The sequence below is a fragment of the Neovison vison genome, chromosome 7, assembly GCF_020171115.1.
Source record: "Neovison vison isolate M4711 chromosome 7, ASM_NN_V1, whole genome shotgun sequence".
In the NCBI taxonomy this organism is placed as follows: Eukaryota; Metazoa; Chordata; class Mammalia; order Carnivora; family Mustelidae; genus Neogale; species Neogale vison.
The window spans coordinates 146,401,295-146,427,500 of NC_058097.1; the positions used below are offsets into that span (position 1 = coordinate 146,401,295).

At 39.0% G+C, this 26,206-nt stretch overlaps 1 protein-coding gene across 1 annotated transcript in view; it reads left to right on the top strand.

Annotated features, from left to right (window-relative positions):
* The window catches only part of GDPD4 (glycerophosphodiester phosphodiesterase domain containing 4), a 145,705-nt gene that overhangs the window by 12,347 nt on the left and 107,152 nt on the right, over positions 1–26,206 (top strand). Inside the window, exon 3 of the mRNA XM_044260200.1 lies at positions 23,616–23,709. Coding sequence (XP_044116135.1) covers positions 23,616–23,709 — 94 coding nt within the window. The remainder of the gene's footprint in view (positions 1–23,615; positions 23,710–26,206) is intronic.

Consider the following 26,206-nt stretch of genomic DNA (forward strand, 5'->3'; position numbering starts at 1 on the left):
GCTAGGATCATGACCTGAGCCGAAGGCAGCCGCTTAACCAACTGAGCCACCCAGGCGTCCCATGCTTTGTCTTATTCTTGAGTGACAGTCACTCGTTGGTATATTTCCCAGCATTTTTTTCTACACTTGTTTTTATATTATTGCATTTATACCATACAGAACATGTAATTTTGTTTTTCCTTTTCATTTAAGATAGTAAGAAAGATTTTGACAAATTACTAATAACTGAGTATCATTTAAAATGGTTGCAAAATATTTCATGACATGAGGATGCTGTAATACACTTAAACACTTTTTATTATTATGCATTATGCTTCTAGTTTTTTTGTTTTTATGAAATAGGAGTGCAGAGAAAGCTTTGTATTCTGACATAGGTCCACAAGTAGTGTTATCGAGTCAAGAAGAATAAATATTTGTAGTATTCATTATGCCTGTTGCTGAAGTACTTACTCAAAAGAAGGTAGTGATTTTCATTCATGACAGATATATGAGAGTTTCTGGGTTTTGTTTGTTTGTTTTAGTGAGAGAGAGAGAGAGAGCACACGTGTGTGTGTTTGTCTGAGTGGAGGTGGGGGAGGGGCAAAGGGAGAGGAAAGGGGAGAGAATCTTAAACAGGCTCCACACCCACTGGAGCCAAGTTGGGACTCAGTCTCATGACACTGAGGTCACGACCCAGCCTAGATCAAGAGTTGGATGCTCGGGGTGCCTGGGTGGCTCAGTGGGTTAAAGCCTCTGCCTTCGGATCAGGTCATGATCTCAGGGTCTTGGGATCGAGTCCCACATCGGGCTCTCTGCTCTGCAGGGAGCCTGCTTCCTCCTATCTCTCTGCCTGCCTCTCTGCCTACTTGCGATCTCTGTCTGTCAAATAAATAAACAAAATCTTAAAAAAAAAAAAAAAAAGAGTTGGATGCTCAATCAACTGAACCACCCAGGAGCCCTGAGAGTTTCTATTATAACCTGTGGTTGATAGCATTAACCGTTCTTATTTTGAATAATTTTTGTTAATTTTCTAGATAGGATTTGTTTTGTTTTAATTTAATCATTAAGTGCTAAAACTTGTTTAATTCATTTTCTTTTTAGAAATACGCACACACACCCCACATATCTTTTATCAATTCATCTACCAGTAGACTCTTAGGTTGTTTCCGTGTCTTGGCAGTTGTAAATAATGCTACAAAGAGTATGGGGGTTACATATCTTTTTGAGTTAATATTTTCATTTCCTTTGGATAAATACCCAGACGTGGAATTGCTGAATTGTATGGTAGTTCTATTCTTAATTTTATTTATTTATTTATTTTTTAATTTTAAAGATTTTATTTATTTATTTGACAGAGAGAGATCACAAGTAGATGGAGAGGCAGGCAGAGAGAGAGAGATAGAGGGAAGCAGGCTCCCTGCTGAGCAGAGAGCCCGATGCGGGACTCGATCCCAGGACCCTGAGATCATGACCTGAGCCGAAGGCAGCGGCTTAACCCACTGAGCCACCCAGGTGCCCTATTCTTAATTTTTTTGAGGAAGCTTCATACTGTTTCCACAGTGGCTGTGCCAGTTTATATTCCCACCAGCAGTGCACAAGTGTTATCCTTTCTCTATATCCTTACCAACACTTTTTTTAAAAAGAGATTTTTATTTGAGAGAGCGAAAGAGAGTGAGCTTGAGCAGGGGGAGGGGCAGAGGGAGAAGCAGTTTCCCTGATGAACAAGAAGCCAGATGCAGGGCTTGATACCAGGACCCTGGGGTCATGACCTGAGCCAAAGGCAAACGTTTAACTTACTTGAGCCACCCAGGTGCTGCAACACTTTGTTTTTAAATTGAGGTTTAATTGACACACAACATTATATTAGTTTTAGGTATACAACACATTTGTTTCATGTTTGTATATATTGCAAAATAATCATCACATAAGCCTAGTTAACATCTGTCACCATACATAGTTGCAAACTTTTTTTCTTATGTGGAGATCTTTCAAAATTTACTCTCTTAGCAACTTTCAGATGTACAATACAGTATTAATAATTACAGTTACCATGCTGTGAATTATATCCCCATGACTTATTTATTTTATAACTGGAAATTTGTACCTTTTGACTCCCTGCACCCTGTAAAATAATAAATAAAAAGTATTTTATTGTAGTAGATGACTATCCTTTTCTCCAGGAAAAATGTTTCAGTAGTGTACACAGTAAGTGAAGCATACTTAGCTGTGTTAAGAGGGGAGCATGTGTGTGGGGGGGGTGGTTAGTATATTTGACTCCCTGCACCCTGCATTAGGCCTTCCTACTGCCCCCTGCCTCCGGCAACCCCCAGTCTGTTCTTTGTATATGTGAGCTTGATTTTTGTTTTTTTGTTTTGTTTTATTTTTTTAAGATTTCACATATAAATGAGATTATATGCTGTCTGTCTTTCTCTGACTTGTTTCACTTAGCATAATACTCTCAGGATTCATCCATGTTGCACATAGCAAGATTTCATTCTTTTTTATGGCTGAATAATATTCCATTATGTATATATACCACATTTTTCTTTATTAATCCATTGATGGACACTTAGTTTCCATATCTTGGCCATTAGGAATAATGCACTGAAGATAGGGATGCATATGTCTTCTTGAATTAGTGTTTTTATTTTCTTTGGATAAATACCTTAAAGTGGAATTGGTAGGTCGCATGTTATTTCCATTTTTAATTTTTTGAGGAACTTCCATATTGTTTTCCAGAGTGGGTGCACCAATTTGGATTCCCACCAACAGTGCACAAAGGTTTCCCTATTTTCCACATCCTCATGCATTTGTTACCTTGGATTTTGGTGATAGCCATTCTAACAAGTCTCATTGTGGTTTTGATTTGTGTTTGCTTGATGATTAATGATATTGAACCCCTTTTCATGCATCTGTTGGCCTGAATGTCTTTTGGAAAAATGTCTGCTCAGATCCTCTACCCCTTTTTCAAAATGCATTTTTAATTTATTAATTATTTTTATTAACATACAATGTATTATTTGCCCCAGGGATACAGGTCTCTGAGTCATCAGGCTTACACACTTCACAGCACTTACCTTTCTCTGCCTTTTTTTTTTTTAAAAGATTTTAAAATTTTATTTATTTAATTCATTTATTTGAAAGATCACAAGCAGGCAGAAAGGCAGGCAGAGAGAGAGGAAGGGAAGCAGGCTCCCGCCAAGCAGAGAGCCCGATGTGGGGCTGGATCCCAGGACCCTGGGATCATGACCTAAGCCGAAGGCAGAGGCTTTACCCACTGAGCCACCCAGGCACCCCTCTCTGCCCTTTTTTAACTGGATTGCTTATTTGCTCTTGAATCATAGGGCTTTTTATGTATTTTGAGTATTAGGATATGATTTGCTAATATTTTCTTTCTTTTGGTAGTTTGCCTTTTTTTTTAAAAAAAAGATTTTATTTATTTATTTGACATAGAGAGCAATCACAAGTAGGCAAAGAGAGAGGGGAAAGCAAGTCTCCCTGTGGAGCAGAGAGCCCGATGTGGGGCTTGATCCCAGGACCCTGAGATCATGACTGGAGCCGAGGGCATAGGCTTAACCCAGTGAGCCACCCAGGTGCCCCAAGCAGTTTGCCTTTTCATTTTGTTGATGGTTTGCTTTGCAGAAGCTTTTTATTTTTATGTAGTCCCACTTGTTTGTTTTTAAAATCTTTTTTTTTTTTTAAAGATTTTATTTATTTATTTGAGAGAGAGACAGTGAGAGAGAGCATGAGCGAGGAGAAGGTCAGAGAGAGAAGCAGACTCCCCATGGAGCTGGGAGCCCGATGTGGGACTCGATCCCGGGACTCCAGGATCATGACCTGAGCCGAAGGCAGTTGTCCAACCAACTGAGCCACCCAGGCGCCCCTGTTTTTAAAATCTTTTAGGCCTGTTTTCATTATGATTTATTTTTATTTTTCTTATTTATTTTTTCACTGTGACTTATTTTTAAAGTTCTTGTGCTTTTATTTATTAAATTTTTATTTATTTTATTTATTATTTATTAAAAATTATTTTTTTCACTGACTTATTTTTAAAGTTCTTGTGCTTTTTATTTCCCATCTTCTACCTTCCTCTGCCCTACTTGTCCTCTCTCCCATGAATGCCAGTGGGATGTCATGTTTTAGTTTGATTTTCTTGGGCTCTCTCTATTTAAAAAAAAATTATTTGGAAATGACTGTAGGTTCTGAGGAAGTGGAAAAGAAATGTACAGGGAGGTCCCGTGCACTCTTTACCCAGCTTCACGCAATATTAGCATCTTGTAAAACTATTGCATGATATTAAAACCAGAAAATTGACATTGGCAAAACCTGTGGATCTTATTCATATTTCACTGGATTGACTTTTAAAAATAGCAAATAACTACATTGATAAGCAACAGTTGTGATCATAGTAAAAGTTGAAATTCACCTTGGCTGTGTATTTTGGCATGGGTCTGTGTATGCATTTTTGTGTATTCATGTCTGAACACATACACACATTTGCATATATGTGCATGTATGAGAGAAAGAAAAAACTCTGGCTCTATCCATATCATGAGACTGTTTTGAGGAACAAATGGCAGAGTCTCATTTAAATACCCCTGTTCACAAACTGTAAAATAATAAATAAAAAGTATTTTATTGTAGTAGATGACTATCCTTTTCTCCAGGAAAAATGTTTCAGTAGTGTACACAGTAAGTGAAGCATACTTAGCTGTGTTAAGAGGGGAGCATGTGTGTGGGGGGGGTGGTTAGTATATTGGAGTCTTAGCAAAATCTCATTCAAAAATGTAGAATTACAGAGTCAGGAGGGATCTTGGAGCCAACTGTCCCAATTATCTACATTGTACACATATTTGAAAATATTCTTTCCAGGTGGTCTTCTAATCTCTGATTAAAACTTCAAGTGGTTTTAACATACTGTTATGTGTTTCAATCTTTCCCTACTTAGAGAGCTCTAAGTGTTTACGAACTCTTTATTATAATAAGCTGAAGTCTGCTTTCCCTCCGACTTTTTTTTTTAACTTAATTTCTTTTCAGTGTAACAGAATTTATTGCTTATGCACCACACCCAGTGCTCCATGTAATATGTGCCCTCCATAATAGCACCACCAGGCCCCCCCAACCTCCCACCCCCTGCCCCTTCAATCCCCTCAGATTGTTTTTCAGAATCCATAGTCTCTCATGGTTCATCTCCCCCTCCAGTTTCCCTCAACTCCCTTCTCAATTATCATAAGATCTCTGACTTTTACTCACTGGTCTTGGGTTGGCCATCAGGCACCTCACCCAGTGTAGGACAACTGGAAACAGCTATCTTTCCCCTAAATATTCTCTATCCTAAACAACTCAAGCATTTCACATGTTCATTGTATACAAGAATGTTCATCTCTGGGTGAACTTACTGTTCTTCACAAGAATGGAATCAGGATTGGAGCACAATGGGAATGTGAACTGGACCAATCTCCTTCTATGTCTGTGTACTTGTATTAATAGCCCCTACACTCATATTAACACATTTCCCCCTATCTTGGCTCATATTCTTTTTTTCCCCTATCCATTGAGGGGTTTTTTTTTGGTTTGTTGGTTTTATTGATGTGTAGTTGACACATTAGTTTCATATGATTCGACTGCTCTGTATGCAGTGTTCACTACAAGTATAGCTATCATCGACCACCATACAGTGCTATTGCAATATCATTGACTGTATTCCATATGCTGTAACTTTTATGTACCTTATCATGTACCTGTTGTTCTATATGTCTTTTTGGGGAAAAATGTCTGTTTAGATCCTCCGCCCATTTCTAATTGATTATTTATTTGCTATTGAATTGTATGAGTTCTTTATGTATATTGGATACTAACCACTTACTCAGGTATATGTTTTGCAAATATTTTGTCCCTCTTGGTAGGTTTCCTTTTCATTTTGTTGATGGTTTCCTTTGCCGGGCAGAAGCTTTTTAGTTTGATGTAGTCCCACTTGTCTGTTTTGTTGCCTTTTGCTTTTGGTGTCAAATCCAAAAAAACTGTCACTGAGATGGATGTCAAGGAAGTTAAGCTTATGTTTTCTTCAGGAGTTTTATGATTTCAAGTTTTACATTCAAATCTTTAATAATCCATTTTGAGTTGATTTTTGTGTATGGTATAGTAGAGTGCTCCTGATTCATTCTTTTGCATGTGGCTACCCAGTTTATGGAAGAGACCGCCCTTTCCTCATTGTATATTCTTGGTTTTTATTTCTTTGCCATAAATTAATAGACCATGTATATACATGGGCTCTTTATTCTGTTCCATTGATCTATGTGTTTGTTTTCAATGCTAGTACCATACTGATTTGATTACTATGGATTTGTAAACAGTCTGAAATCAGGGAGTGTGATGCTTCCAGCTTTGTACTTTTTCCATATTGCTTTGGCTGTCCAAGGTCTTCTGTAGTTCTATAAAAAAATTAGGATTATTTGTTCCATTTCTGTGAAAAATGCCTTTGGAATTTTGATAGGGATTGAACTGAATCCACAGATGGCTTTGGGTGATATGGGAATTTTAATAATATTCTTTAATATTCTTCACGAATGTGAGATATCTTTCCATTTATTTGTGTCTTCAGTTTCTTTAATGTATTACCTTTTTTAGTACATAGATCTTTCACCTCCTTGGTTAAATTTATTCCTAGGTATTTTATAGTTATTGATGCTAATGTAAGTGGAATTTTTTTCTTTATTTCTTTTTTTAAAAATTTTTAAATTTTTTTAAAATTTTTTTATTTTTTATAAACATATATTTTTATCCCCAGGGGTACAGGTCTGTGAATCGCCCAGTTTATATACTTCACAGCACTCACCAAAGCACATACCCTCCCCAATGTCCATAACCCCACCCCCCTTCTCCCAAACCCCCCTCCCCCCAGCAACCATTTGTTTTGTGAGATTAAGAGTCACTTATGGTTTGTCTCCATCCCAATCCCATCTTGTTTCATTTATTCTTCTCCTACCCCCTTAAGCCCCCATGTTGCATCACCACTTCCTCATATCAGGGAGATCATATGATAGTTGTCTTTCTCCGCTTGACTTATTTCGCTAAGCATGATATGCTCTAGTTCCATCCACGTTGTTGCAAATGGCAAGATTTCATTTCTTTTGATGGCTGCATAGTATTCCATTGTGTATATATACCACATCTTCTTTATCCATTCATCTGTTGATGGACATCTAGGTTCTTTCCATAGTTTGGCTATTGTGGACATTGCTGCTATAAGCATTCGGGTGCACATGCCCCTTCAGATCACTACATTTGTATCTTTGGGGTAAATACCCAGTAGTGCAATTGCTGGGTCATAGGGTAGTTCTATTTTCAACATTTTGAGGAACCTCCAAGTTGTTTTCCAGAGAGGTTGCACCAGCTTGCATTCCCACCAACAGTGTAGGAGGGTTCCCCTTTCTCCGCATCCTTGCCAGCATCTGTCATTTCCTGACTTGTTGATTTTAGCCATTCTGACTGGTGTGAGGTGATATCTCATTGTGGTTTTGATTTGTATTTCCCTGATGCCGAGTGATATGGAGCACTTTTACATGTGTCTGTTGGCCATCTGGATGTCTTCTTTGCAGAAATGTCTGTTCATGTCCTCTGCCCATTTCTTGATTAGATTATTTGTTCTTTGGGTGTTGAGTTTGTTAAGTTCTTTATAGATTTTGGACACTAGCCCTTTATCTGATATGTCATTTGCAAATATCTTCTCCCATTCTGTCAGTTGTCTTTTGGTTTTGTTAACTGTTTCCTTTGCTGGGCAGAAGCTTTTGATCTTGATAAAATCCCAATAGTTCATTTTTGCCCTTGCTTCCCGTGCCTTTGGCGATGTTCCTAGGAAGATGTTGCTGCAGTTGAGGTCGAAGAGGTTGTTGCCTGTGTTCTCCTCAAGGATTTTGATGGAGTCCTTTCTGACATTGAGGTCCTTCATCCATTTTGAGTCTATTTTCATGTGTGGTGTAAGGAAATGGTCCAATTTCATTTTTCTGCATGTGGCTGTCCAATTTTCCCAACACCATTTATTGAAGAGGCTGTCTTTTTTCCATTGGACATTCTTTCCTGCTTTGTCGAAGATTAGTTGACCATAGAGTTGAGGGTCTATTTCTGGGCTTTCTGTTCTGTTCTATGTGTCTGTTTTTGTGCCAGTACCATGCCATCTTGTTGATGACAGCTTTGTAATAGAGCTTAAAGTCCGGAATTGTGATGCTACCAACTTTCGCTTTTTTTTTCAATATTCCTTTGGCTATTCAAGGTCTTTTCTGGTTCCATATAAATTTTAGGATTATTTGTTCCATTTCTTTGAAAAAGATGGATGGTACTTTGATAGGAATTTCATTAAATGTGTAGATTGCTTTAGGTAGCATAGACATTTTCACAATATTTATTCTTCCAATCCAGGAGAATGGAACATTTTTCCATTTCTTTGTGTCTTCCTCAATTTCTTTCATGAGTACTTTATAGTTTTCTGAGTATAGATTCTTTGCCTCTTTGGTTAGGTTTATTCCTAGGTATCTTATGGTTTTGGGTGCAATTGTAAATGGGATTGACTCCTTAATTTCTCTTTCTTCTGTCTTGTTGTTGGTGTAGAGAAATGCAACTGATTTCTGTGCATTGATTTTTATATCCTGACACTTTACTGAATTCCTATACAAGTTCTAACAGTTCTGGAGTGGAGTCTTTTGGGTTTTCCACATATAGTATCATATCATCTGTGAAGAGTGATAGTTTGACTTCTTTGCTGATTTGGATGCCTTTAATTTCCTTTTGTTGTCTGATTGCTGAGGCTAGGACTTCTAGTACTATGTTGAATAGCAGTGGTGATAATGGACATCCCTGCTGTGTTCCTGACCTTAGCGGAAAAGCTTTCAGTGTTTCTCCATTGAGAATGATATTTGCAGTGGGTTTTTCATAAATGGCTTTGATAACTTTGAGGTATGTGCCCTCTATCCCTACACTTTGTAGAGTTTTGATCAGGAAGGGATGCTGTACTTTGTCAAATGCTTTTTCAGCATCTATTGAGAGTATCATATGGTTCTTGGTCTTTCTTTTATTGATGTATTGTATCACATTGATTGATTTGTGGATGTTGAACCAACCTTGCAACCCTGGAATAAATCCCACTTGGTCGTGGTGAATAATCCTTTTAATGTACTGTTGAATCCTATTGGCTGGTATTTTGGTGAGAATTTTTGCATCTGTGTTCATCAAGGATATTGGTCTATAGCTCTCTTTTTTGATGGGATCTTTGTCTGGTTTTGGGATCAAGGTGATGCTGGCCTCATAAAATGAGTTTGGAAGTTTTCCTTCCATTTCTACTTTTTGGAACAGTTTCAGGAGAATAGGAATTAGTTCTTCTTTAAATGTTTGGTAGAATTCCCCAGGAAGCCATCTGGCCCTGGGCTTTTGTTTGGAGATTTTTAATGACTGTTTCAATCTCCTTACTGGTTATGGGTCTGTTCAGGCTTTCTATTTCTTCCTGGTTCAGTTGTGGTAATTTATATGTTTCTAGGAATGTATCTATTTCTTCCAGATTGTCAAATTTGTTGGAGTAGAGTTGCTCATAGAATGTTCTTATAATTGTTTGTATTTCTTTGGTATTAGTTGTGATCTCTCCTCTTCCATTCATGATTTTATTTATTTGGGTCCTTTCTCTTTTCTTTTTGATAAATCTGGCCAGGGGTTTATCAATTTTTTTTTAAAGTATTTATTTATTTATTTGTCAGAGACAGAGGGAGAGAGAGCGAGTGAGCACAGGCAGACAGAGAAGCAGGCAGAGGCAGAGCGAGAAGCAGGCTCCCTGCCGAGCAAGGGATCATGACCCGAGCTGAAGGCAGCGGCTCAACCCACTGAGCCACCCAGGCGTCCCTAGGGGTTTATCAATTTTATTAATTCTTTCAAAGAACCAGCTCCTAGTTTCGTTGATTTGTTCTATTGTTTTTTTGGTTTCTATTTCATTGATTTCTGCTCTGATCTTTATGATTTCTCTTCTCCTGCTGGGTTTAGGGTTTCTTTCTTGTTCTTTCTCCAGTTCCTTTAGGTGTAGGGTTAGGTTGTGTACCTGAGACCTTTCTTGTTTGTTGAGAAAGGCTTGTACCGCTATATATTTCCTCTCAGGACTGCCTTTGTTGTGTCCCACAGATTTTGAATCGTTGTGTTTTCATTATCATTTGTTGCCATGATTTTTTTCAATTCTTCTTTAATTTCCTGGTTGACCCATTCATTTTTTAGAAGAATGCTGTTTAGTCTCCATGTATTTGGGTTCTTTCCAAACTTCCTCTTGTGATTGAGTTCTAGCTTCAGAGCATTGTGGTCTGAAAATATGCAGGGAATGATCGCAATCTTTTGATACCAGTTGAGTCCTGATTTAGGACCGAGGATGTGATCTATTATGGAGAATGTTCCATGTGCACTAGAGAAGAATGTGTATTCTGTTGCTTTGGGATGAAATGTTCTGAATATATCTGTGATGTCCATCTGGTCCAGTGTGTCGTTTAAGGCCTTTATTTCCTTGTTGATCTTTTGCTTGGATGATCTGTCCATTTCAGTGAGGGGAGTGTTAAAGTCCCCTAGTATTATTGTATTATTATTGATGTGTTTCTTTGATTTTGTTATTAATTGGTTATATAGTTGGCTGCTCCCACGTTGAGGGCATAGACATTTAAAATTGTTAGATCTTCTTGTTGGACTGACCCTTTGAGTATGATATAGTGTCCTTCCTCATCTCTTATTATAGTCTTTGGCTTAAAATCTAATTGATCTGATATAAGGATGGCCACTCCTGCTTTCTTCTGATGTCCATTAGCATGGTAAATTCTTTTCCACCCCCTCACTTTAAATCTGGAGGTGTCTTCAGGCTTAAAATGTGTTTCTTGTAGGCAACATATAGATGGGTTTTGTTTTTTTAACCATTCTGATACCCTGTGTCTTTTGATTGGGGCATTTAGCCCATTAACATTCAGGGTAACTATTGAGAGATATAAATTTAGTGCCATTGTATTGCCTGTAAGGTGACTGTTACTATATATTGTCTCTGTTCCTTTCTGATCTACCACTTGTAGGCTTTCTCTTTGCTTAGAAGACCCCTTTCAATATTTCCCGTAGAGCTGGTTTGGTGTTTGCAAATTCTTTCAGTTTTTGTTTGTCCTGGAAGCTTTTAATCTCTCCTTCTATTTTCAGTGATAGCCTAGCTGGATATAGTATTCTTGGCTGCATGTTTTTCTCATTTAGTGCTCTGAATATATCATGCCAGCTCTTTCTGGCCTGCCAGGTCTCTGTGGATAAGTCTGCTGCCAATCTAATATTTTTACCATTGTATGTTACAGACTTCTTTCCCCAGGCTGCTTTCAGGATTTTCTCTTTCTCACTAAGGCTTATAAATATTACTATTAGGTGACCGGGTGTGGGCCTATTCTTATTGATTTTGAGGGGCTTTCTCTGAACCTCCTGAATTTTGATGCTCGTTCCCTTTGCCATATTGGGGAAATTCTCCCCAATAATTCTCTCCAGTATACCTTCTGCTCCCCTCTCTCTTTCTTCTTCTTCTGGAATCCCAGTTATTCTAATGTTGTTTCGTCTTATGGTGTCACTTATCTCTCGAATTCTCCCCTCGTGGTCCAGTAGCTGTTTGTCCCTCTTTTGCTCAGCTTCTTTATTCTCTGTCATTTGATCTTCTATATTGCTAATGCTTTCTTCTGCCTCACTTATCCTAGCAGTGAGAGCGTCCATTTTTTATTGCACCTCATTAATAGCTTTTTTTATTTCAACTTGGTTAGATTTTAGTTCTTTTATTTCTCCAGAAAGGGCTTTTATATCTCCCGAGAGGGTTTCTCTAATATTTTCCATGCTTTTTTCGAGCCCAGCTAGAACCTTGAGAATTGTCATTCTGAACTCCAGATCTGACATATTACCAATGTCTGTATTGATTAGGTCCCTAGCCTTCGGTTCTGTCTCTTGTTCTTTTTTTTTTGTGGTGAGTTTTTCCGCCTTGTCATTTTGTCCAGATAAGAGTATATGAAGGAACAAGTAAAATACTAAAAGGGTGGTAACAACCCCAGGAAAATATGCTTTAACCAAATCAGAAGAAATCCCAAATCGTGAGGGGGGAGAAAGGGGATAAAAAGTGGTTCAGAAAGAAAGAAAGAAAGAAAAAAAGGAAATAAAGAAAAGAATTAAAAAAAGAAAACGAATAAAGAAAAGTATAAAAAAGAAAAAAATATATATATTAGATAAACTAGTTAAAAAACGTTAAAAAAGAAAAGGGTAAAAGTTAAAAAAATTTTTAGCAAAAGAAGAGAAAAAAAATGAAAAAAAAATTAAATTAACCGCAAGACTAAAGAATCATAGGGAGAAAGCCATGAGTTCCGTGCTTTGCTTTCTCCTCCTCTGGAATTCTGCTGCTCTCCTTGGTATTGAAACTGCATTCCTTGGTAGGTGAACTTGGTCCTGGCTGGATTTCTTGTTGATCTTCTGGGGCGGGGCATGTTGTAGTGATTCTCAAGTGTCTTTGCCCCAGGCGGAATTGCACCGCCCTTACCATGGGCCTGGCTGAGTAATCCACTTGGGTTTGCTTTCAGAAGCTTTTGTTCCCTTGAGCGCTTTCCATAGTAGAGTTCCAGAGGACGGGAATACAAATGGCGGCCTCCTGGTCTCCGGCCTGGAGGAGCCGATAGCCTGGGGCCCCACTCCTCAGCGCGCCCTCAGAGAACAGCGCCCAGCAACTCCCGTCTGCCTGACCTCCGGCTGTGCTCCGAGCTCACCAAGCCTGCAACCGGCTCAAGGTAACCCCGTGCTTTGAGCTCACTGTCGGCTCTGTCTCTGTAGCCGGCTTCCCCGTTCTAATACCTGTAAGCTCTGCAACACTCAGACACCTCCGATCCTTCTGTGACCTTGCGGGATCTGAGGCCATGCTGACCCTGTGTGGGCTTCACCCCGGTTTAGCCTCTGGAGCGATGTCTCTCAGCGGAACAGACTTTTAAAAGTCCTGATTTTGTGCTCCATTGCTCTGCCACTTGCCGGGAGCCGGCCCCTCCCGCCGGGGTCTATCTTCCCATCACTTTGGATTCACTTCACCGCCAGTCCTACCTTTCAGAAAGTGGTTGTTTTTCTGTTTCTAGAATTGCTGTTCTTCTTCTCTTCGATCTCTCATTGGATTTGTAGGTGTTTGCAATCTTTAGGTAAGCTATCTAGCTGATCTCCTGCTAGCTGAAGTAGTCTCAGCCTGCTACTTCTCTGCCATCTTGACTCCTCCCCCCCGTCTTTATTTCTTTTTCAAATAATTCATTATTAGTGTACAGTAATGCTATTGATTTTTGAGTGTTGATTTTTGTCTCCTGCAACTTAACTGAATTTCCTAATCGCATATAACTGTTTTTTGGTGGCATCTTTAGGATTTTCGCTATATAAAAATCATGAAACCTGCAAATGGAGATAATCATTTACATTCTAATTTTGATGCCTTTTATTTATTTATTTTTTCTTGCTTGATTGCTCTGGCTAGGACTTCCAATACTACGTTAAATAGGAGTGGTGAGAGTGTGCACCCTTGTCTTATTTTTGATTTTAGAGGAAAAGCATTCAACCTTTCGTTTACTTTCATAGCCTTTCACAATTAAGTAAGATATTCACTGTAAACTTGTCATATGTGTCCTTTATTATGTTGAGGTATAACACCTCTATATTTTATTTGTTGAGAGTTTTTTCTTCCCAAGTTTTTATTTAAATTCCAGTTAACATAGTGTGAATTTAGTTTCAGATGTAGAATGTAGTGATTAAACACTTACATACAATATCGATGCTCATTGCAGCAAGTAATCCCCATTAATCCCCATCACACATTTAACGTTGTCTTCACACCTTCCCTCTGGTAACCATCAATTTGTCCTCTATAGTCAAGAGTCTGTTTCTTGGTTTTTCTCTTGAGAGTTTTTAATCATGAAAACGTATTTAATTTTGTTAAATGTTCTTTTTTCATCTATATAGATTATCATATGATTTTTGTTTTTCATCCTATTAATGTAGTGTATCCAATTTATTAGTTTATGTATCTTTTTTTAAAAAGATTTTATTTGTCAGAGAGAGAGAGGGAGAGAGAGCGAGCACAGGCAGACAGAATGGCAGGGCAGGCAGAGGCAGAGGGAGAAGCAGGCTCCCCGCTGAGCAAGGAGCCCGATGTGGGACTTGATCCCAGGATGCTGGGATCATGACCTGAGCTGAAGGCAGCCGCCCAACCAACTGAGCCACCCAGGCGTCCCTTAGTTTATGTATCTTGAACCATCCTTGCATCATGGGGATGAATCTCACTTGATAGTGGTTTATGATCTTTTTAATGTTGGTATTGAATTTGGCTTGCTAATTTTTTGTTGTGAATTTCTGCATTTATGTTCATCAGGGATATTGGCCTGTAGTTTTATTTTCTTTTAATTCTTTTTAAAAAAGATTTTATTTTATTTGACAGAGAGAGAGATCACAAGTAGGCAGAGAGTCAGGCAGAGAGAGAAGGGGAAGCAGGCTCTCTGCCGAGCAGAGAGCCCGATGCGGGGCTCGATCCCAGGACGCTGAGATCATGACCTGAGCTGAAGGCAGCGGCTTAATCCATTGAGCCACCCAGGCACCCCTAATTCTTTATTTAATTCTATTTAGTTAACATATACTGTATTATTAGTTTCAGGGGTAGAAATTAGCAATTCACCAATTGCATGTAACACACCCAGGGCCTGTAGTTTTCTTGTAGTGTCCTTATCTGGCTTTGGTGTCAGGGTAATTATTTTTTTGTAAAATGAGTTTGGGAGTGTTCTTTCCTCCTCAGTTTCTGGAAGACTTTGAGAAGGATTAGTAATTCTCTAAATACTTGGTAAAATTCACCAGCAAAACAATCTGGCCCCGGGATTTTCTTTGTTGGAAAGTTTTTGATTACTGATTTAGTCTCCTCACTCAGTATCAGTCTGTTTAGATTTTCTATTTCTTCATGATTCATTTTTGGTAGATTGTATGTTTCTAGGAATTTACCTATTTCTTCTAGGTTGTCTAGTTTGTTGGCATATAGTTGGTCATAGAAGTTGCTTATGATCCTTTTTATTTCTGTGGTAATCAGTTGGAGTGTCCACATTTTCTTTTGTAATTTTATTTATTTGGGTCCTCTCTTTCTTCCTTGGTCAGTCTTGCTACAGGTTTGTTGGTTTTGTTTACTTTTTCAAAGAGTCAACTTTTAATTTTGTTAATCTTTTCTGTTGTTTGCCTGCTCTCTGTTTTACTCATTTACAAAATAAATTGGCCCTTGAATGAAGGGAAGGCCTTGCAGGAACTTGCTACACAACCAAAAGAATATACTGTCAGTATTCCTCATAATTTTCCCCCCAAAGAATCTCTGGTCATTTACCAAGGTGGTTGTGCATGGGGTTGTACTTTTGGGGGTATTAATGGGCATTGATGCTGAATCGATATGAATTTCTGGAGATTTTAAAAACACCACTGACTTGCTAGTCAGAATAATGCTTTCACATGACAGGTAATTGATGGCACTTTGGCTCATGTCCATCTGAACAGTGGGTCTAGTGTGTCCCCAGACCTACTTTGTGGTTATTTCACTAGTTCTGGAATGTATAGTTGTAATAAACATACTCAGCAGCAAGCAGAATTCTCACTAAAACTCCATCATCAAATGGAAGTTGTATATATGAGTGCATTCCCACAGGTTCTAATGCCATAAATAAGTTTCGTGGGCAATTTTCCCTTGCTACTATAGCAGATTACTACCAATTGGGTGGCATAAAACAATATGCATTCATTATCTCATAGTTCTGTAGGTCAGAAGTCAGACATACTCAGCTGGGTACTCTGCTTAGGATCTTATAATGCTGAAATCAAGGTGCCAGCTGGCCTGATATTTTATCTGTAGTTCTGAGTGAGAATACACTTAGAGGTTTTTTCAAGTTATTGGCAGAATCCGTGTATTTCTGGAGTTGTAGGAATGAAGTCCCCTTTCTTTGGCGGTTGTCAGATGGAAGTGTTCTCACCTGCTAGAGGCCATTGCATTCTTTAGCTTGTGGCCTTCTCTATCTTCAAAGCTAACAACTGGGTGTCAAGTCCTTCTCACACTGCAAATTTCTCTGAGTTCTTTTTCATCTCCCTTTCTCTTATGTCCTCATCTTCTGATTTGAAGAGTTCATGTAATTACACTGGATTTACCCAGATAAACCAGGTTAATCTCCCTATTTTATTTTATTTTTTTATTAACATATAATGTATTATTGTTTCAGGGCTACTGGTCTGTAAATCACCAGTCTTATACAATTCACAGCACTCACCATAGCACATAGTCTCCCCAGTGTCCATCACCGAGCCACCCCATCCTCCCCCATCCCCAGCAACACTCAGTTTGTTTCCTAAATTAAGAGTCTCTTATGATTTGTCTCCCTCTCTGGTTTCATCTTGTTTCATTTTTCACCTCTCTTCCCCTATGATTCTCTGTCTTGTTTCTCAAATTCTTCATATCAGTGAGATCATATAATTGTCTTTCTCTGATTTACTTACTTCATTTAGCATAATACCTTCTAGTTCCATCCACGTTGTTGTGAATGACAAGATTTTTTTGATGACTCCATAATATTCATATATATTTATATATACACACCACATCTTCTTTACCCATTCATCTGTTGATGGATATCTAGGCTCATTCCATAGTTTGGCTGTTGTGGACATTGTTGTTATAAACATTGGGATGCAGTTACCCCTTCAGATCACTACCTTTGTATCTTTGAGGTAAATGCCCAGGAGTGCAGTTTCTGGGTTGCAGGGAAGCTCTATTTTTAACTTTTGGAAGAACCTCGATACCGTTTTCCAGGGTGGCTGCACCAGCTTGCATTCCCACCAACAGTGTCAAGGGTTCCCCTTTCTTGACATCCTCACCAACATCTTTTATTTCCTGACTTGCTAATTTCTGACTGGTGTGAGGTGTTCTCTCACTCTGGTTTTGATTTGTATTTCCATGATGTTGAGTGATGTTGATCATTTCTTCATGTGTTTCTTGGTCATTTGGATGCCCACTCCTCAGCTATGTCTTTGCAGCCAGCTTTCCCACTCCAATATGTAGGAGCTCTGCCACACTCAGGCACTTCCAGACTTTCTGTGATCCTGAGGATCCTGAGACCACACTGACCCAATGAGGATTCCACACCACATTCCCCTACCCCACTTAGCAGACATTTAAAACTTCAGTGATTTTGTGCTCTGCTGCACTCTCACTTATTGGTAGCTGGCTGATGGAGGCTCCCCCCACCCCATCTATCTTCCTGTATATTGCCTCAGATTCACTTCTCTGCATGTCCTACTTCCAGAATGTGGTCACTTTTCTGTTCATAGAATTGCTGCTCTTCTTCACTTCAATCTCCTCTTGAGTTTGTAGGTGTTTGGAATGGTTTGGTAACGATTTACCTGAATTCCTGGGACCAGACAAAATTCGGGTCTCCTACTCCTCTGCCATCTTGCTGGCAGACTCTAATCTCCCTATTTTAAAGTCAGCTAATTAGTAACCTTAATTACATCTGCAAAGTTCCTTTTACCATCTAACATACCATTATTACTGGTGTAACAACAGAGGACAAAGTTTATGGCAGCGAGAATTCTGCTGGCCCATCCCTCCCTCCCTCACTTTGTTCCTCCCTTCCTCTCTCTCACTACACACACACACACACACACACATGATATATATATATATCCTCCCATATATATTTTTTTTCTCTTCTTCCATTCTTTTACCTTTCAAAATAGGATGTGTTAATAGTAGTTAAGTATATATTGGTACTTAAATTAGAGGTATAACCATCACCCACTGGTGAGAACTCTAACCTCTTTTGGAGAGAGGATTGATGTATGTTTAGTCATATGAGAGATAATTGCATAATCTTAGAGAATAAGAGTAGTTAGTAGAGGTGTGAATGGATACCAATTTGACCTTGAGTGGACTGTGATAGTGTACTTTCTGGGCCAGCTAAACTAAAACTACGTTTCTGAGAATTTCATTTCCAATATAGGATTGGGTTAGGATGAGTCACAAGAGAAATTTACATATAATTTGGATGTAGGAAGTGAGGCAGCAGTCACTGTTTTATAGTCTGAAGGTCATTATGGCAGGCATTGTGGCAGCCTTCATGCAATGTCAGTTTCTGATAGTTCACCTCAGCCCACATACTCCTTGACCTTGCCAGATCTTTTTTAGTTATTTCACGTACTAGGCCACAGTAATAAAAGGCACCAACTTTTTCTACAGTTCACTCTTATCATCAAGGTTGGAGGCAGTGTATTATAACCTTGTTAAACTTAATACATCGGTTATGTGGAGCACAGGGTGCTGGATGATGTGTCAGGCAACGATACTGGTAGTGGTGGTTCAGCAACAGACCACCAGAGAAATCAAAAGATTTCTTATATATCTTTATATACATTGTATGTATATACACACACACACACACATTACATATACATACACATATTCATATACATTATGTGTGTGTGTGTGTGTGTAATACTTAAAAATACTGGAGGAAATACATGGCACACTTCCAAGGGGCATATAGAAGGTCAAGGAAGAGTGCAATCAGAAAGACAAGCAGGACCTGGGGTACATGCCTTTATTAGGTTCATTGGATGGAGTGTTTGGGGTTCCTGGGCTAGGGCCAAATTGTTCAGTTCAAACTAAAAGAGCGGGAATCTGGTAAGCACAGTGAGAATCATATCTAAGGAGCATATAAGGCATACAGACACTAGGAATCAGAGGAAACTTGATCCCAAGGGCTGTTGGGAGAGATCTATCAGAAACTTATATTTGCTTGTGACTTTGTGGGATGCTGTACAGGACATGTGCTTCCCTGAGGGAGCTAGTGTCAGTTTAAGATCACTACAGGCCATGTGGCCAAACAAAATGGATGTGGAGGTGGCAATACCATGGACCAGCTTAACTAAATACTTGACACAGTGATAGACACACATTCCGTTGTCTGTCCTCACGGATTCCAGTGTGTCCTCAGGAGTTTCAGTATGTCTTTGTGTATTCCAGTTGCTCATTATGGGTTTTAGTTCTCTCATATGTTGTGTTCATTTTTACTTCCCAACTGCTGGCCTGACTTCTAGCAACTTTAGTCCAAAGATCAGAACAGATGTAACAGCCTTATATAGCCTTCTCTACTGGCTTCTAAATAGCGTAAGGTCTAATCCCTATAATAAATCCTCTCCTGACTGATCCCAGAACAGTAAAATATTTTAATCATTTTGGAAAAGTTTTCAGCCACTGCCTTTTCAAATATTATTTTTACCCCATTTTTTACCATCTCTACTTTTGAAACTTTAATTTTATGTGTATTAGAACTTCTTTATCCCCGAGTGCCTTATGAATGAAAATCTTGTGAATTTTTTGTTTATTTGCCTATTTGTCTCTGTTTCATTCTTGATATTTTTTCTGACCTATCTTTTGTTTAACATATTCTTTTTTTTTTTTTAAGATTTTATTTATTTATTTGACAGGCAGAGATCACAAGTAGGCAGAGAGGCAGGCAGAGAGAGAGGAGGAAGCAGGCTCCCTGCGGAGCAGAGAGCCCGATGTGGGGTTTGATCCCAGGACCCTGAGATCATGACCTGAGCCGAAGGCAGAGGCCCAACCCACTGAGCCACCCAGGCGCCCCTGTTTAACATATTCTTTTATTTTTTTAATTAGTCTCCTTTTAGATAGTTAATTCTCTACTGAAATTCTTAATTTTGTCCCAGTCTAAAAAGTTTAAGGATATTTATTTAGAAGTCCGTGTCTGGTATCTTTCTTACCTAGATTTGCTGAAGATCTTTTTATGTTGTCCTCCCTTCCTCCCTCCCTCCTTCCCTCCTCTTTTAAGTAGGCTCCATGCCCAGCATAGAGCCAAACACAGGGCTTAAGCTCACAACTGTGACATTAAGATCTGAGCTGATATCAAAAGTTGAACGCTTAACCAACTGAGCCACCCAGGTGCCCCTCTTGTCCTTGTTTATTTAGGCATTTGCTAATGTGGTGGTCTCCCCTGGAATGCCTGATTGTTTTGCTTGAGTGCCAGACATTGTATATAAAAAGTTTGAATAGGTAATTTGAGGCCTTCAATTTCATTATGTCCTCTCAGTTACTCTGACAAGTAACTAGGTGTATTAGCAAATCCTATTCACCTTAATTCAGTTTGATGTACTTAAATGGTTCAAAGCTAGGATTCAGTCCCCCAAAAGCAGTGTATTTCTGGTTTGTGCTTATTCCTAGGATAGCCTTGGAAGGTCCTAAATCAAAGTGTATAGTGTTTATCAGATTACACTTCTAACTTGTTTGTTCTCCTAACCCTACAAGATACAAGAAGCCCTCCTTCTTATCTCAGCCACTTCTAGAGAACAATAACTCAAATGGCAGGATTTGAGTCTGTGGATTTCCTCTTTTACTTGAATCTTGGTTCCGTAGTTCGTCACTGCTTATTGGTTCCTTGATACCTTACTTTAGATTTTAAAGAGCCTATTTAGTTTTTTAGTTGTTGTTCCCTTTAGCTAAAGAGAGGTAGACCAGAATTAAAAAAAAATTTTTAGTCTTCCAAGATTCATTGTTCATGCACCACACCCAGTTAGAGCAGAAATTTTGATGGGGTAACTCACTTTCCTTCTCCCCGCCTACCGCCCTGTGTATATTGTGGGGTTAGACTTCTCTCACCATTCCTTATGTTATATGGAAATTCCCAGTGGCTCACCATGATGTGCCTTTTTTTTTCCCCCTCAGACCTACTGTCAGCTAACAACTGATGGTATTAATGTAATTGCAGTATGGAAGATATGCATTGGGGGAAGATGCAAGAAAGTTGCATTGTGCAGCTATGGGAAAGCAGGGATGGAGTCCTGGAAGAGTTCTTTAAACACCAGTGCAATAAATGTGGATTTAGACAAAGTTGCGTTGACTAGGCTGTCTTAACAGGCTTTCTCTATTGTAGGATAGAGAAAAGGGACACGTGATTATGGTGCTAGGTGTATATAAAACAAATGACCTAGAGCAGAGAGAATGCTGCTTGAAAATACTAAGTTATAAGAAGCCTAAATTGGACAGTCCATGTAGAGTGAGCCTACTGCATATTCATCAGCGACCATATATTCCCAGATTAAAGGAGTGATGACCAAGAAAGACTTGCTTTTTCAATTCCCACTGATGTGTAGTAAGTCACTTAAGCTTACTCTTTTTATTTTATTTATTTATTTGATGCAGAGAGACACAATGAGAGAGGGAACACAAGCAGGGGGAATGGGAGAGGGAGAAATAGGCTTCCAGTTGAGCAGGGAGCCCCATGGCGGCTCTATCCCAGGACCCTGAGATCATGACCTGAACCAAAGGCAGATGCGTAATGATTAAGCCACCCAGGTGCCCCAAGCTTACTCTTTTTCATTCTTTTCACTTGCTTTTGTTATCTGCCCTCTGCCCCAAACCACCACCAAGAGTGAGTACAGATGAATGGAACAGGAAGTAGAATAGAGAGGGAGGGAAAAAAAAATCGCAGCTCTTCCATTGCCTGAAGTTCATAGCAGGTGGATGAGAACTTCACTTGAGTTTGGTGAGAGAATTTTTTGTTTTTGTTTTTGTTTTTTTTTTTTTGAAGATTTTTTTTTTTTTTTGACAGACAGAGATTACAAGTAGGCAGAGAGGCAGGCAGAGAGAGAGGCGGAAGCAGGCTCCCTGCTGAGCAGAGAGCCCGATGTGGGACTCGATCCCAGGACCCTGAGATCATGACCTGAGCCGAAGGCAGCGGCTCAACCCACTGAGCCACCCAGGCACCCTGTTTTTGTTTTTTTAAAAAGATTTTATTTATTTATTTGACAGAGAGAGAGATCACAAGCAGGCAGAGAGAGAGAGAGGGAAGCAGGCTCCCCGCTGGGCAGAAAACCCTATATGGGATCACGACCTGAGCTGAAGACAGAGGTTTAACCCACTGAGCCACCCAGGCACCCTGGTGAGAGAGTTTTGAGCTGAACTAAACTAGTAATAATATTTACATGAGATTGAATATGCAAAATAAGGTTGAAAAGAAGTGGAAAAAAATCTAATGTGGCTAGAGAAATGATTGGAAAAGATAGAGGCACTATTAAATGGCAAACCTTAGCTTTCCATTCTTACTCGAAAGCAAAGCCTATGTCATTTCTTGTTTAAGCTATTTGATTAATCCTTTGGCTGTATCTAGACTGATAGTAAGTCCATCTTTCATTTTCAAGAACTTTGATTGTTTTGATTATCCCTGTGCTTGTATTAAAACATCATATTCTTGGGACACCTGCCTGGTTCAGTCAGTAGAACATGTGGCTCTTGATCTTGGGGTTGTAAATTCAGTCCTCATGGTGGATATAGAGATTGCTTAAAATCTTAAAAAAAAAAAAAAAAGCAAAAACATATTCTTGTTACATGGATATTAGTCCTTCCTGTATTTCTCTAAAATTCTTAAATATATTTGTTTTGTGATTCTTTTCTGATTGCTCTATTGCTCTGTTTTCTTGGATGCAAGTTACTCTATTTGTCAGCTTCATTGGATTCGTTTGTTGACACTTGACGATTTCTGATTTTTGCTTATAGCTCATCTTCTACCGAATGCTGTTCCCAGTGTCTTGATTTGTGATACTTCTCTATATGGTGACTACTTGCCTGTTTCTTTCTTCTGCGTGTGTCTTATAGCCCCTGACCAAAGAGAATTTCCTTTGTTATTTTTAATGTAGTTATATGTTCATTAATCTATATTTTATAGTATTAAAATATAATTTCCCTAGGTTTTATATTGAGAGAAGGTAATTTCTGTTATCTGGAAATGAGTCTAAATTATTTGACATGTAATATCTAGACCAAGTATAACACTGTTTCTCTTGGCAAATCATTATCATATCATATCTCTCATAATCTACTTTCAGAACAGAACACATTTGAACGGTTTTTGTGTTTTTTTAAAAAAAGATTTTATTTATTTATTTGATAGATCACAAGTGGGCAGAGGGGTAGGCAGAGAGGGAGAAGCAGGCTCCCCACTGAGCAGAGAGCCCAATGCAGGGCTTATTAATCCCAGGACGCTGACATCATGACCTGAGCCAAAGGCAGAGGCCTAACCCACTGAGCCACCCAGGTGCCCCTTGAACTGTTTTTAAAAGGCCCAAATGTTTTAGCTCTAGCATAGAGCAATTAATACAGTAACTGTGGTTACAAGTATGATAGAAAACATATGCAAATGGTCAAAGAAACTGCCAAAATGGAAAATACCAGTTTTATTAAGGTGGTGAACTTATGGATGACTTTTTTGACATTCCAGAATTTCTGTATTATTATTTTTTTGAAGAGGATATAATTTTTGAGTATATATTCTAAATAACTTTAAAAAATCCTACCACTAATACAGACCCCCCCCAGTAAAGTACCCAGTTGCCTCCAGGATAAAGTTAAAACTTCTCAACCAAATATCTCCAAAGCTCTTCACAGATATGTTCTCAGATTGCTTCTCTTATCTTCTTCCATTTTCTTATGCTTTATTTAGTCCAGTCTTATTCCCCACCCTTGACACAGACACTACTAATTTCTGCTATGTTTTAAGGATTGAAACACATTTTTGCAGGGTCATTTTTCTAGGTACAGGATACTGGTTCTTTTGGTCCATTGTTTTGCTGAGTTTATTTGGGATCCTGGCTGCCTACTGTACATTGCTGGTGGTGAGTAATATTTCATTGCGGTTGGTGAGTAATGTTTTGCATTTCTCCTACTCTCTTCCTGAGTAGCCTTGTGAGGTGCTCCTGTCTGGGATGGTATCCAGTAGGTGCTGGGAGCCTTCATAACCTAAGATCACTCTTGTCTTAGCAGAGTTGGGGTTTACATCAGCTACTTGAATCTTAGGCACAAAGGATGGATGGAGGAAAGAAAGGCTTGTGCTGTTAGACCATCTGTTTTACAACCTTCCCTTTTAAAGTGTGGCAGAACATCCTTTTTCTAATCTTGTTTCATAACCTATTTTATGGTTCACTCGATGTTGTTATGTTAAACGCTCCAGATTCACATTAGCAATACCTTTACATATTGAACTACCTCATTTCATATCCTGTCTCCTGAGAATCAGTCTTTCCGAGCCTTATAAATTAACTAGTTTTTCAAACCTATTCTAAGGTGCAAATGAACATTAGTCCTCTAGTTCAGGTGCAGAGTACATTTTAGCAAGTCTTTTGGCAAAGAGTGACCCTGTCTCTGTTGCCTGACGTAGTATAGCGTGATATGAGAAATTCAGGCCAAGCAAGAGAAAAGTCTGTAGAAGTGGAAAGCTACGGGAGGATAACTTTCAGGTAATGGGAGTTTTTCAGTGCCCACTTATCTATAGAACGTATATATCTTTATCTGATTTCACAATTCACTGTCCTTACTGATTTCTTTTATGACACAGAAGACCCCAACCCACCAAATCCATTGCCATTTGCATTTTTTCAACAAAATTTATTAATCACTGTATGAGTGATAAGCACTGAGTATACAATGATCAACAAAACATGCAGTTTCTGTTTTCATGCAGGGTACTTCCAAGAGATAGGTATGAGACGTGAAGTTAGTGTCTTAATTCAATGAGTTTAGACTCTAGTAGGGCAACTAACTCATAGATAAAAACAACGAACACAGGCAGAACATTGTATTTGTCATTAGAGAGGCCTAAAAAAAGTTCTGCATGGGTTCTGAGAAGGAAAAGGTGACTTCAGCCAAGAGGATTAAGTAAGGTTTCTTGGAAGAAGTGGCACTGATGTGTGATCTTGAAGGGATGGTGGATTTGGACACATGTATATGGGGATGGGGGAAGACCATTCCAGGCTGTGGAACATTATGACAAAGGTGCAAGACAAAAATTTGGAATGTGACTACATAAGAGGGCAAGGTCAGTTCTGTTAGCATGTAGGGAACACAGCTAAAAAGATGGGCTTGTGACAGATTTTGGAAGGTCTGGAAATAGGGCTAAGATATTTGGCATTAATCAGATTTCTATTTTAGGAAAACCATCCTGAAAATTGTGGTGTAGAGGGTGGCTATAAGCAGGGAGCGTGGCTAGAAACTTTTTTTTTTTTAAAGATTTTATTTATTTATTTGACAGAGAGAGATCACAAGTAGGCAGAGAGTTAGGCAGAGAGAGAAGGGGAAGCAGGCTCCCCACTGAGCAGAGAGCCCGATGCGGGGCTCGATCCCAGGACACCGAGATCATGACCTGAGCCGAAGGCAGCGGCCCAATCCACTGAGCCACCCAGGCACCCCGGCTAGAAACTTTTTAATGGGGAAAATGCAGATGAAGGATGTGCTCTGGGCAAAACTCTGACCACTGACTTGTACTGCTTTTATACACAGTGAACATGAACTGGTATAGCTAGCTTCTAAGGTGGGAATGAATTCTAGTGTTTCAACAAGGCAGTTTATTATAACTACAACAGACTTTCTACTCTACCCTACTTCTTTTTGGATACATATAGGGACAACAACAGTGCACAAAGAGGAAAACCTTAGTTCTATTTCTATTGTTAGGTTACTTTGTAACCCTGGTCAAGTCATATAACCCTTTGAGCCTCCATTTCTTTTCTTTCAAATGAGAATGATAATATTTTTAAAAAATGGTATTTTATTGGGCTGGATAAAGAACAAATGAAATCAGATACATAAAATTATTTTGATAAAAAGTTTAAGACCTTTATACATTCCAGCTCTCATTAATATCCTGAGCATCTAAGGGTTCTGATTTTGTTTTCCTCTCCATAGTGACTTTTAGACTGGTTAGAGTAGATTCAAATCTAATTAAGATTTATTGACTAAATATCAGGTTAACAACAGTAGTTAAGAGATGTAACAATGGCACTTATTCCTCGAGAAAGAGCTTTTTAATAGCCCTTGGAAGGGCTCGCCTCTGCCTTCTTTCACAAGTGGGTCTAAGTAATACCAAGAATATAGTTCATCATGGGGAAAAGAAATTGGTAGGAACTCAGGAAGGGAATCAGTGTGGTGATTGTCATGAGATTCCAGAGATGAAAATAATTCTTCCTGGGGGTGCCGGTGAATGTTACAAATAGAGGTGACATTTGAACTGCCTTTGAAGAAGCATCAGTGGTGTGGGGAGGGAGAACTTCTCAGGCAGGGAAGCCTCATGGCAGACAACCAGAGGCTGCAAAGTGCAGGCATAGCGAGAAGTGAATG